Source organism: Rhinichthys klamathensis, unplaced genomic scaffold, assembly GCF_029890125.1.
Source record: "Rhinichthys klamathensis goyatoka isolate OS25496 unplaced genomic scaffold, OSU_Roscu_1.1 h1tg000208l_1, whole genome shotgun sequence".
NCBI classification, from domain to species: domain Eukaryota; kingdom Metazoa; phylum Chordata; class Actinopteri; order Cypriniformes; family Leuciscidae; genus Rhinichthys; species Rhinichthys klamathensis.
In genome coordinates, this window is record NW_026606733.1 from 298,455 (window position 1) to 311,306 (window position 12,852).

The following is a 12,852-nucleotide window of genomic DNA, read 5'->3' on the forward strand; positions in this document are numbered from 1 at the left end:
CCTACACCACATGTAAATTACTATAGTTCCAGTTACTTTTCATAAATAGGTCAGGATTGTGGATCTTCACTGATAAGATGGCCTCTGAGAGAGAGAAATGACAGCTGCAAAGTTATGAATAGATAAGTAGTTTCTGCCTTCAAGTTTTTAAAGTAAGTGCATTACAAGTGCATAGGACTGCACTGTGGTGACATGGCTTGTCATATCATTCAAGTTCTAATCTTAATACTCTGATAAACAAAAGACTTACATTGTTGTCCATATGTCCATTCTGGATAAAGGCATTTTTACTGCAAATAAACAGTTTTGAAGGAGTTTTGATTCAAAAATATACAAATGAAAAGTCTCTTTGCCAAGCCATAATCTCCTCCTCTAATTCGAATTCATATTAATGTTCAGTCATATTAACTCCATCTTCAAGATCTTACAAAAAGTGAAAAATTTTGCTTTATGTATCAGCCGTCTTTAATCTCATTCTAATGGCCATTAATGTAGTTTTCTCTGAGTGTTATGACCATCTGTGTGGATCTGGCTTCCATCTGTGTCAAAAACAAAATGTAATTTAATCTCTCAATATAACGGATGAGATGGTTAAATTAAACCAGCATTACATTGAGCAATCAACATGAAATGGCACACATGACCCATTTTACTTCCATAATTTGACATATTTCCATGTAAAAGAACATTTAATGATTTAAAAGATGGTGGGACTTAATTTTATTAATTGAATTTATCAGTTTTTGAAAATGAATCCAGCACAATAAGACCAGGAACATTTATTACAGTAAATTGAGTCAATGTTGGTTTCATGTTGACTTTAAAACATTACACAACTATAAGACTGACATCACGGAGTCTAGTGTATGATGTCAAAGAAAGAAAGACCTAAAAACTATATGGTTTCTTATTAAACAGATTTGTGTACCGGTCCACCACAAAAACAATTTTTTTTTTTTTTACTATATTAATAACTAGAGATCCTTTGAACTAAAACAGACTAAAACATTACTGCGTAAAAGTCAAATTAAATTAAAAAGTTCAACTATTAATAATAGTATGCTACAGAAAAACAGGTGAAAAAAAAGATACATAATGCAAGCAAACATCACGACGAACACAATAAATAATGTGGGCATGTTTCAACTGTCCCTATGGGCTTTTCTAAAGTTGTGTAAATTTACCTAAACCAAAGAGCCATGGTGTTAAAGAATGAAGAGGAGCAGAAGAGGAAACAGGGACAGACAGAAGATGAAGCGTGCTAGAGCACAGCATGGAGTTACCTGAAATAGGAAAGAGAGGAAGAGGAAGAAGAAGAAGAAAACACCAGGATGACAAATGCAACATTACAGCAATGGAGCAAAGTGCTTTAAACAACATCACACCAGAGTTGAGCTTCAGCTCATCCACTCCATCCAATGCACAAGACAAGAGTACCAAACCTTTGTGTAATGTAACAGATATCATGAATTTATCAAGCCCCTGTGAAAGGTGACGTGTGTCATTTTTGAAATGCTAAAATGGTTTTGGGAAATGGAAGATCAAGTTGAATTTGCATCATATAAATATTAAGAGTAGCACGCAAGCGTTTAAGAACCTGTTTGGAATCAATTCCATCTGGTGGAGCAATTGGAGCATAAATCACACACTTCACCTTTAAATAAACAGAGATGATTCTTACCAAGTTTCCATGCTTAATGTTCAGGGTCAATATCTGCTCACCGTGTGCGAGACCATGCTGGAAAGTTCCAGGAGCTGGGCCAGGAAAAACAGCTCCTTTACAGGCCTGAGGCGGTCCAGGGATCTGGGTGCCAGGGCTCAGTCCAGGGAACGGGAGAGCATGCAGGGGGACAAAGCTTGGTAAGACTCCCGGCTGTGCTGTGGTGGGATAGGAGGATGGAAGGAGAGATAGAGAAGGGGTGGGAAGCGCCGGGTTCCCACAGGAGATCTCACCAGCTGCCTGAAATACAAGCAAAGAAAAAAAAAAAAGTATTATACAATTTTATTTCAATTTAAGAAAACCTTTAAACCCTTATTGCTTCAGGCAAATCCCTATTTGACTTCAAAGAAGTCAAATAGGGCTATATGGACTCGATTAAATTGTTCAAAAGTGATAGTAAAGATATTTTTTTTTTACTGTTCTTTTGAACTTAATATCAAAGAATGTTTTAAACAAATGTACCACTGTTTCCACAAATACATTAAGCAGCACAACTGTTCTCAAAATTGATAAATAAAAAGTATTGATCGACATATTTGAATGATTTCTGAAGGATCATGTGACACTGAAGACTGAGTAATGATGCTGAAAATTCAGCTTTGAATAAATTGCAATGAACAATTATTTTAAATGGTAATAATTTTACAATATTACTGTTTTTACTGGTGAGCATAAGAGACTTCTGTCAAAAACATATCACCATATATATATATATATATATATATATATATATATATATATATATAGGAAATATATTCCTATATTTTAATATTTAACATTTATCTCACTTATGCTATAACCACTAAGTGGCCAAATTTAACAGTGTTTTAAGTTAGCATGCCATCCGATTTGCCTGTATACCCGTCACAATTTAAATAAGATATTATGTTTATATTTTCCATGATCAGGATATGATTATATACGATAATAAAAAATAAATGAATAATATTATTAAAAAAAACATTAAAAAAAATAATACTTCAATGTAACATCCTACAGTGGACATTATTTATATGAATCATTTAGGAAGGATGTTGTATGACACCACAACTTATATGATGATCCACATGCAATAAGCAACCAATATGCGTCTTTCTTGTGAAGAACTCACGGCTGCCAATGAAACAGGGGTGTCACCCATTGAGGTGGTCGTGAGCAGCCGGGCCACTCCATGCACCACTGATGGACAGTCACTCTGAGCTCCATCTGGGGGAGCCACCAGCGTCAGTTTAGGAGTCGCCTTCTCTCCGGCCTGGAGGCGCTTTGAATCCGAATCCATAGCAGACTTGGTCCACATCATCTGGACCGATCCAGCACCCTCTGCGGTCACCGGACTTCTCTGAGTGCTGGTATGATGGTTGTCATCTCTTTCCATCCCTTCCTCGTGGTTCTGAATAGATGGATGGGTAGAGAAGGTGGCAGATGTTTGTGTGTTTGATGGAGTTTTGGCAGTGGTGCTCAACGTTGCTGCGACTTCAAGTTGCATGCTTGCAGGTACACCCAGACGCTTGCGTTTCAGTGCTGGTGGGCCCTGAATTTCCGGGTTATTCTTACTGTCCTCTGGGGCGGCGCTGACCTGTGCATTTATTGGATAAAACAAGGTTTAGAAACAAAAGTCTAAAAGAATGCAATATTCAAGACAGGGGTTTGCTAATTTTTCGCATGTACCTTTTTTAGTTTTGTTGTACCTATTGGTTTCTTCCTTGCCCTGTAAAATAAGGAGAACGGGTTTATTAACATTTACAAACTTTGGTTAAGTTTAATATTTACCAAGGAAGACTCCACTTTGTTCATTTTTGTTAGAGTTAGAGAATATAATGAACCAATTTTTTTCTTCAGAAACATTGGCTAAATATCTGGGAAGTGTGTAAAAATCATACTTACACCACACCAGTGATGTGACCGTGTGCTTTTCTCGTTTCTATAAGCAGAATCCTTTTGAGACAATGATAGGCATTCAGCAGAAACTTACCATTTTGAAAGGAACTATTATTATAGATATACACACAAGCGTTCAAAAGTTTGGCATGATGATTTTTTTTTTTTTTTTTTACAGAAATTACTGTCACATTTGATCAATTTAATGTGTGCTTGCTGAATAAAAGTACAAGTTTTAGTGTGGTATCAGACTTTTCGGAAGACTAATTAAAACAGATATAATAAAATGTTTAAGAGCAATATACATGCACAGAACAAAGGGACATTGTGACCAATTACCCACAAAACTTCAGAGTCTTAATGATTTGATTTGTTTACCTGGATTGCATCCATCCTTTAGGCCACAGTGGTTTAACATCAGCCTCCAGGAATGCTTTCAGATACTCCTCCAAACCAGAGCATGCAGGCGACTCCGAATCATAAATCATCATTTTCAAACTGACAATCTCGCAGAGCAACTCCCTGTAAAAGTCAATAGTCATTCAATTAATAGAGTATTTGATGAAATGTACATTGAACTCTTTTTTTCTATATTTATAACTTTTAATAATCATGCATCAGACCTGATATCTTCATTCCACCTGAATCTCTTGCGAGGCCCAAACACTCGTTTTCCACTCCTCTCCTCCTCTTCCTCGTCGGAACCATCAATCGCCCTCTCTTTCTCAGCCTCGAGCCTTAAAACACACAAAAAAACAAACCTGAGGTTGTATTCTAACAAACTGCATATCAATTAAACGTCAGTGAATGTACAGTATAGTGATACAGTAAAAGAGATCAAGGTATCACACATTAGAAATGAGTGATTACTTGGCAGCTCTGGCTTCAGAGTGAGCTTGGCAGTGACTCTGGAAACGGGTGATCTGTTCAGGCATGGACCTGGCCACCACATTCTCCAGCTTCTTCAGCAGCTCCTGCAGCTGTTCATCCTCATAAGACACATGACCAGCACATTAAGCTTACAGAGACTGTTAAACTGGATATACACACACACACACACACACACACACACACACACACACACACACACACACACACACCAGTAAGGTCTTTTCAAATGTTTTTGACTATTTCTTATTTCTCACCAAAGCTGCATTTATTTGATCAAAAAATACAGTAAAAAGAGTAATATTGTGACGTATTACAATTCAGGGACGTGCACAGGGGGGTTGCTCAGGTTGCCCGGGCAACTGCCCATATGCCCTTCTCACTCAAGTTGCCCTTCCGAGAAAAAAATTAAATCGTACAATGGATGCAGAATTTCATGTAGGCCTAGATTTAAAAAAAAAAATCGCAAAGCCTCATTCACTTCCATTCGGGCACCGAAAGTGAAAGTCAGTATGAAGGGCAAACGCTGCACGCGACCGGCGTAGGGCCACGCAAATTACTTAAGGCCACGCCTCCATCTCGTGTCATAGTCATAGCGCGCCGTCAAATGTGTAGCTACAACATCCACGACAAAATGAAGCGAAACTATCCTTCTGGTCACGAAAAGAGGAAGAAGAAAAAAAACATGAGAGTGAATTGCGGGAACAACAATCAGGTAAACTTGTGTTCTCTCCTCTCTAAGTTTGATGTCAGCAAAGTTTGATGTTTTTCGGTCTTGCTAAGCTGGGCAGGGCAGGCAGTGCATCTCTTGCATCACTTTGTGCCTGACAAAAGTGAGAGTAAAATACAATTATTTATTACGTTTGTTTTTGATAAACGACAAAGTGCAACGGTGTTTGTTTACTGCAGCTCGGAAAACATAACCGCGTCGCGTGTGTTATCATGCGTTAATATGCGCTTGCACGAAATGAAACTCGCATTTTTCAAGCAGAAATATGTGGAGACCAGACATACTGTACAATACATGCACGTGAATGATGGCACTCCCAATCAAAGTACACATTATAAAACAAGACACTGATTATCTAGTCTCAGTGTAGTTAAAAACTCTAAACAACTGCACTAATTATGCAAGATAGAAAGCAATGTATTGACAATTTGACATTGATTGACTATTGATTTATAGGCTATATTGAATTTAAAATGTTGATTAGCTGGACATACTGGTCAATATGGATGCACATCCCTCAGTAAATAATAACCATAAATCAAGAATTGCTTCAACTGAAAATTAAAAAATCATACTGATGCCGAAAATGCCCAGGCTGTAGAAAGAACCAAAGTTAATCCCAAAAGCCAAAGCTCAGGGTTATAATTTATTATTTTCTTCTTATTTTACGTTAATATTCACTTACTTAATAATATTCACTTATTATCTTAACATTCTATAGAAAATACTCTATTCAACAAATATTGTTTGTTTGAACCTCATTCTGTTCTATATTCTTGTACTTATTCTTTGACTGTTTTGTTTAAAGGAGGGAGGATTGTATTGAGAGCACTGAAGTGTCAGTTGTGACTGTGGCAATGGCAAATGGTTTACATAGCTCACGACATCACAGGTCAGGTAGAGGGCCCTTTAGCAGAATTAGGCTTAGGGCCCGAGGAGGAGGTCAGGATCGGCACTGGGTTTAGCAGTCGATTCTGTTCCCTACCGGTATTCCTGTTCCCTTTACGCAATCATATTACAAATCATGCGTAGTTGCCCAGATTAGCAAAAAGCACAATTTAATGTACGGGAAGCCAAAAGGTTAAAAAGGATTGTATTTTTTCCGAAATCTAAGCGTTTTTTTTTTTTTTTTTATTAGAAGCGAGTTTTTCCCCATCTGTCAATTCAATCCAGATTATTTATTTAAAAAATAATAATAATAATAATAATTAAAAAACAATAAACAATAATATGAGGAACTCTTTTTCTCATGTGTATTTTGGTGACATTTAACATATTGTTAATACATTTTGTATACTGTTTACAAAGTTGTATATCATAAACCTGTCATCTTTGACGTTTGCAATCTTAATAAATAATAATAAGACCATAATATGAGGCATTGCGTCGTTTGGACATAAACACGATCAGATAAGGCAATTTGTATGGGCAAAATTCAACTGAATATATTCCTTCATATAGCCCGTGAGTTTTGGGGGTAGTGCCCTTTTTTCAGGTCAGAGCAACTGCCCCACAAAATTCCTGTGCACGTCCCTGTTACAATTTAAAATAACTTTTATATTTGAATACATTTTGATGCAAAGCTGAATTTTCAGCATCATTACTCCAATCTTCAGTGTCACATGATCCTTCAGACATTATTCTAATATGCTGATTTGCTGCTCAAGAGACATTTAATGTTTTTGTGGACGCGTGATGTATTGATTTTTTTCAGGATTCTACAAATATTTACCATTTATTTGAAAGGTAAATCTTTTGTAATACTGTATATTAAGTGTTTTTACGGTCACTTTTGATCAATTTAACGCAGTATTAATTTCTAAAAAAAAAAAAAAAAAATCTCTTACTGACCCCAAACTTTTGACCAGTACTACTGCTACTGTGTATATGTACATTTATAAAAGTTTGTGTTTTTTATGTTTAATTATGATTAACGATTTTGGAAATCATGTACAATAAGACCAGGAACAAGAAAGGTATTAATAAAGTAAACAGGATCAATTTTAAAGGAATACGTTTTTTTTTACTAATTAGTAGGGATGTCCCGATCAAGTTTTTTGTGCCCCCGATCCGATCCAAGTAATTGAATATTGAGTATGTGCCGATACGGAGTCCCGATCCGATACTTGTATTTTCCTAGTGCTTGCTGCACATCTCTCACAGTCTCTCAGGGGCTCAAATGTAAAAAAAAAAAAAGGGGGGCATAAATCACTACAGAGTAATTCTAACACAACAATTAATACAGCAATTATATTCATAGGCCTATATATATACATTGTATAAAGACATTGGTTGATGTAAACATCTGTTACTATGGTAAACATTGTAAACAGAATCTGTGGTACCACTAAAATACACTTTTTTATATTTTATAGAATTATTGCAAGAAAAAAAAAAAAAAGTGGATTTAAGGTTAGAAAGTCCGAAGAAAGACGCAACCCATATAGCAACGCGCTATGTTAACTGCTGAAATAACTGCTGACATAAAATAAAGGATCGGGCTTAGGATAGCAGACACAGTTTAGATGGGATGGTGATGTTTGCTATGCTGAGGTGTCGAGTACGTTTACAGACCTGGTGTAGATTGTGGATTTTTTTGGCTCTTTTAACCAGAGTGCCTTTGCTGCAGGACAGCTGTGATGCCAAGTAGGAGAAGATTCTGGAGCGTACTTTCCCACTAAGCTGTTTGGAGTTCAACTCCACGCTGAACATACAAAGAGAAGGAATCAATGCAATACAATCTAGATGTTACCTGTTCTATAACAAATCATGGGATGTAACTTACTTTAGTAATAGCAAAACACTGTTGAGCTCTGAAGACAAAATCTCCATCTTATTTTGTCCTTCAATTTTCTTGACAGCCTAAAGAACAAAATAAGTCATGTAGACCTGCAAACTCTTGTCTAATCCTCTAAAGCCATAAAAGCAAACAATACCTCTGAAAGTTGCTTAATGTGTTGCTCTAGTGTAGGTGGCAGTCCATCAGGGAGTAATGTGGGGATCTTCTCAGTGACGGATGGAGTCGGAGCTTCTCCGTTCTCTTCCAGGCTTGGAGAACAGACGTTCTGCGGTTCCCCCAAGAGCCCGTCCAAGTCAAAGTCTTGCTCCGCTGCTTTGACTGCTTGAAGAAGGTCGTCTGCACTGGCAGAACCAATGAGTGTGAGAAGAGGGTCAGATGATGCGGGTGGTTCTTGAACCTCAGCTTGCACGGTGGGGCCAGTGTCGTTGAGAGCATGCGATTCTCTCTCTCTAGCATTGAACATCTGCAGCTGCTGAAGCTTTTCCTTATGGAACTTCTTCAGCATCTTATCAATACTTAGCGGCTTCTTGTTTTTCTTCTTCTTTGTAGATGATTTGTCTGGTGGGGTGCTGAGAAGGAAACCAGAAGAAGGAAAAGCAAACAATGAGGGCATTTGAGAAAGAATCAATGGAAACCTTGTTCCTTAAAAGGAGGTTGTGAAAAATGTATGTTTTCTTCACAGTAAACTTGTTCTCTTAATCTAAATTGATCTCTGCAGCAGCAAAAACCTCTTCCTGGCTTCCTCCTCTTCCTTCTTAGCAAGCATGTCATCTTCTCTCTTTTTCTTCCCCATCCTCTTGTCTTTGCCTTGCTTAAGCTTTCGTTTCTGAGAGAGGAATCAGACCAAATGAGATAATGTTGACAAATGGAAACAATTTTGCAAATCTTTTGCATAAAGCTAAAGAAAAAAAAGCTAGTTGTTGCTAGTTTGTTTGCAAGATAGTGGGTACAAAACTATGGAAGCTTGTTTCCACCACAGAATTTAAAAATATAAATTGTTCTTTTTATCTCACAATTCTGACTTTATAACTCCAATTGCAAGTTTATATCTCCAACTATGACTTTGACAATTGCAAGGAAAGGGTCATTATCTTGCAATTCTGACTTTATAACACGCAATTGCGAGAAAAGTCTAAATTGCAAGTTTGTTTTTTCACAATTCTTGAGACTTTATATCTTGCAATTCAAACTTTTTTCTCACAGTTCTGACTTTATAACACGTAATTGTGAGTGAAGTTAGAATTTATATATATATATATATATATATATATATAAACTTCTTTTATAAACTTTTTTTTAAAACTTTTATTCAGTGGTGGAAACAGGCTACTATACAAAACAGATGGAAGGGTAGTCAAATGTTTACGCACCTTGGGTTTAAAACCAGTGTCCTCAAAATCATTCTCGTTATTTCCCTCATCAGAGGCTGGCCGGAACTGGAGAGTTCCAGAGTTGATGTAGAAGCCTCCATATCTGGTGGTGAGACAAGCTGGGACGAGCTCATCATACTGTGACATGCAGAGCAAAAGAAGACTTGAGTAAAACATACATGTGTTCTATAAGGGGAATAATCTGATAAAGGTGGTTTTAGCATCTGGCTAAAAACAGTGGCCTGAGAACTCACAGCCTCGGAGTTATCAATGAATGAATCGGATTCATCGTAACCAAAGCCTATATCCACCAGGTCCTGTAATCTGTCTTTTTTTCTTTTGCAAGCTTCACCCTAAAAAAAGGCAGATATTAATGTAGTTGAAATACAACTTAAATAACACCACCTCTTTAATTTGCTAAATGTTGACATAGACTTACTTGTGATGAAGCTAGAAATATGACATCTTGGCAGAATTCATACTCACATATTTCACTTCAAACTTTTTTGCAAGTGCCTCCATTTCATCTCTCTCCCTGTCCTCCACCTTATTTAACGTTTGTAGTTTCTTTTTCTCAGTGGTTTCCTTAAAATGAGAGAGAGAGAAAAAAAAGGGGCCAGAAACCAGTGACTTTCCTAAATTCACCTGGATTCAACCTTGACCCTTTTGCCTATTTTAGTTGTTTTTTTTGGTAATAAAACGAGACACCCATTTATTGGAACTCAACTCAAACCCTAAACAATGCAAATGCAAAATCATATAATATAGCCTAACAAGTAGCCAATAATAATCAGAAAATACATTCATGTCAACGATTGTTTACCTTTGTGCTGATCAAATCCGGGTAGCAAAACTCCGGGCAGCGTTGATCATCCGGCTCGAAGAGTTTCAGTTCCACTCTCGTTGCGGCATGCTGGAGTGGTGGCGATCCCGGCGCAAGTAAACCCTGTTTGACAGGTGGGTCACTGGCATTGGGGACAGGGGGGACGGTGGGAGAAGGAAAGTGTGCATTGCTTGAGATTGCGGTGAGGTGAATTCTTCGCGGTGCAGCCATTGCTCAGACCGATAGCAACGTTCCACGATTCTCCCCGAACAGGTGCGCGTTTGGTTGATTAATTATGAACCTGTGACGCCAATTTAAGTCAGTCATTTTCCTGCCTTAAAAGGGAAGCTAGGTAAGATGCGTTCCGCAACCTGCAGGCCTGAACGACACCATCTGAATGTTTCAGCTGACAAAACCGTTTCAGTCCTTGGAGTAACGATTAGGATAACACAGGCTTAACGTTGGTATTTGTAGAGTAGCCTAGACCGTTTATTATGTGGAAATACTTAACCTACTTGGTTAGTTGACGCAAAACGTCAGTAACTTAGCCTAACACGTTATGAAAACCAAACCTGACCAAACTGTCACGTCTTTAGGTTTTTGAAATGATTAAAAAAAACGTAGTAAAAGTAGAAAAATACAACCACGTCACACTACATCGTTTGTAGAACGTTTATTTTCTTTTAAGTTTTGCAATGCTAAATTTACCAACTGACAAAAATGAAACTAGGTAAAATCGTTTAAATTTGAAGACACTTTTACCTCTCGAGGTAATTCTGTCAATAACTTGTACAAAAGAGCATGTCATATTTAGATATTGACTACATGCAGAGATAAGAATGAAGCTCAGGTAATAGCAGCTATGTGCCTTAGGATATCCTAGTCTAACTTTAATTCAAAGCTGCGCGTGAGTTATTAAATTACAAACCGAAGTCTCATTTGTCTATCCTTCTACTTATTTGGTAAACTCTAGTTTGAAAGATGTAGGCTACGTGGCAAAACATTTTTATGATGGCGATAACTAATCTGTTAGTGATAGCCTACAAGTTACGAAATCTTACATGGGCTATTAATGGATCAAATCAATCTTATTTAATCCATAGGCTATCACGGTTTATGTGCTCGGATTATTTCTATTGATTAAACAATAGTTCAAAAAACAAGACGTAGCTACTGACGTCCATTTATCCGTTTTCCATGCCGCTCATAGGCCTACGTTAAGCGGGGAATATGATGAAAAGCGGCCAATTTGGTTAGGGGAACGTTCTCCGTCCCAACCCCTCCAAAAACCGTTCTATTTCCGTAACGAAAACTTTACTGGCTACCCAAAAACAAACGTTGCAAATACATGTTTTGGGAACGTTCACAGAACGTTATGTGACCCCCAGACTACATGCAGTTCCCAGAACGTCCTGGGATCTAAAATGTGTTAGCCTGGATTAGATGTAATTCCAGGTTGAATAGCCTAGTTATAGTTTTTAAAAGTCGCGATGTAGGCTACGAAACTTCAGCGTAGTAAAATTGCCTTCGTTGTTCTATGATATAGGGTTTCCGATAACGTAATCACAACATTTTCACGATGTAAACATTTTAGAGATTAGTTCTGCTTGCTGGCCATTCGAAAATGAACTATGGTTTTACTACAAATAAAACCAAAGAAACATGGTTAATATAGTTCAACTATGGTAACCACAAATTAACCATGCACTTTGCCACGCTAACCAAACATGGTATTTCTAGTACAACTGGTTATACAAATGGTAATCAGCCCGCTAAAAAAACATGGTTAATACTATTTTAACTATAATAAAACCATGATTCATTTTCGTAAGGGAGGGGGGAGCAAACGGGAGGATATTTGTGTGTTTGATTTGGGAGACCTACAAAATGTCTGAGTCTCCAGGAACCTGTTTGGGAACTACTGCCATTTCTGAAGAAACCTCTATAAATAAAACATACCACAGATGTTTATCCATGTCATGTAATGGTGATTCGTTGATATGCGTTTTTTTATGGCATGTTCTGACGTCTCCAGCAGCCAATCTCTTCGTGAACGCTGAAGGGTTTCATTCTATCTCCGCGGTCCTCGGTGAAGCGCGTCGACACGCCGACAGTCGAATACTCCCCATACAGAATGCGCTCGAATTATCATGGCAATGGAGGATTATTGTTTTCAGATGCAGAGCGCAAACAGGAGACCGCCAGGCTTTATCTCTAATATGGATTGATCGATGGTTCGCTTTATCGATCAGAAGACTTTCTGTTCGATCTAATATTGACGATCAGTTATAGCTACTGGTAGCGAGCGATACATCTTTACGAGACACATTTCATCACTAATATGGACACCCACAACTATTTCCAAAATCACAGTTCACTGTTGTCATTGGACGGACCATAGCTAGTCATTTTAGTCGTCATCATCCTGCGCCTGACTTACTTTTTTCATTAGGAATTGAGTTGTGTAGCAATAGGCTACAAATAGTTGAATGTAGTTTCCCGTTGTGGTTCAGCTGATGTAATCAGGTAAGGTTAAAGAACGATAGCCAACTTAAGTGTTACATTTCGTGACCCACACGGCATTATGCATCGCTTTAACCGCTTTAACCCAACAGTAGCTGTCGCAGTACTAGGCTAGTACAA

The 12,852-nt window shown here is 37.7% G+C and overlaps 1 protein-coding gene across 1 annotated transcript; it reads right to left on the bottom strand.

The window, feature by feature from the left end:
* Window positions 1-315: 315 nt before the first annotated feature.
* ubn1 (ubinuclein 1) lies at window positions 316-12,516 on the bottom strand. Its single transcript, XM_056263562.1, has 18 exons — window positions 12,169-12,516; window positions 10,210-10,510; window positions 9,873-9,971; window positions 9,641-9,739; window positions 9,387-9,524; window positions 8,745-8,842; window positions 8,153-8,585; window positions 8,002-8,078; window positions 7,791-7,920; window positions 4,469-4,587; window positions 4,222-4,335; window positions 3,977-4,120; window positions 3,605-3,655; window positions 3,389-3,428; window positions 2,832-3,296; window positions 1,723-1,960; window positions 1,185-1,283; window positions 316-539 (listed from the first exon to the last, which is right to left on the bottom strand). The coding sequence occupies exons 2-18, from the start codon at window positions 10,438-10,440 to the stop codon at window positions 487-489; spliced, it is 2,628 nt and encodes an 875-aa protein (XP_056119537.1). The 5' UTR covers window positions 10,441-10,510; window positions 12,169-12,516; the 3' UTR covers window positions 316-486.
* Window positions 12,517-12,852: the final 336 nt, after the last annotated feature.

Bases quoted from the DNA above. Each gene is read 5' to 3' on its own strand.
- ubn1 (XM_056263562.1), bottom strand. From the start codon at position 10,440: ATGGCTGCACCGCGAAGAATTCACCTCACCGCAATCTCAAGCAATGCA. The intron at 9,740-9,872 runs GTGAGTATGAAT...GCCTTTTTTTAG, and splicing joins AAAAGTTTGAAGTGAAATAT to GGTGAAGCTTGCAAAAGAAA. The intron at 8,586-8,744 runs GTTTTTGCTGCT...TTTCCTTCTCAG, and splicing joins GAGGAGGAAGCCAGGAAGAG to CACCCCACCAGACAAATCAT.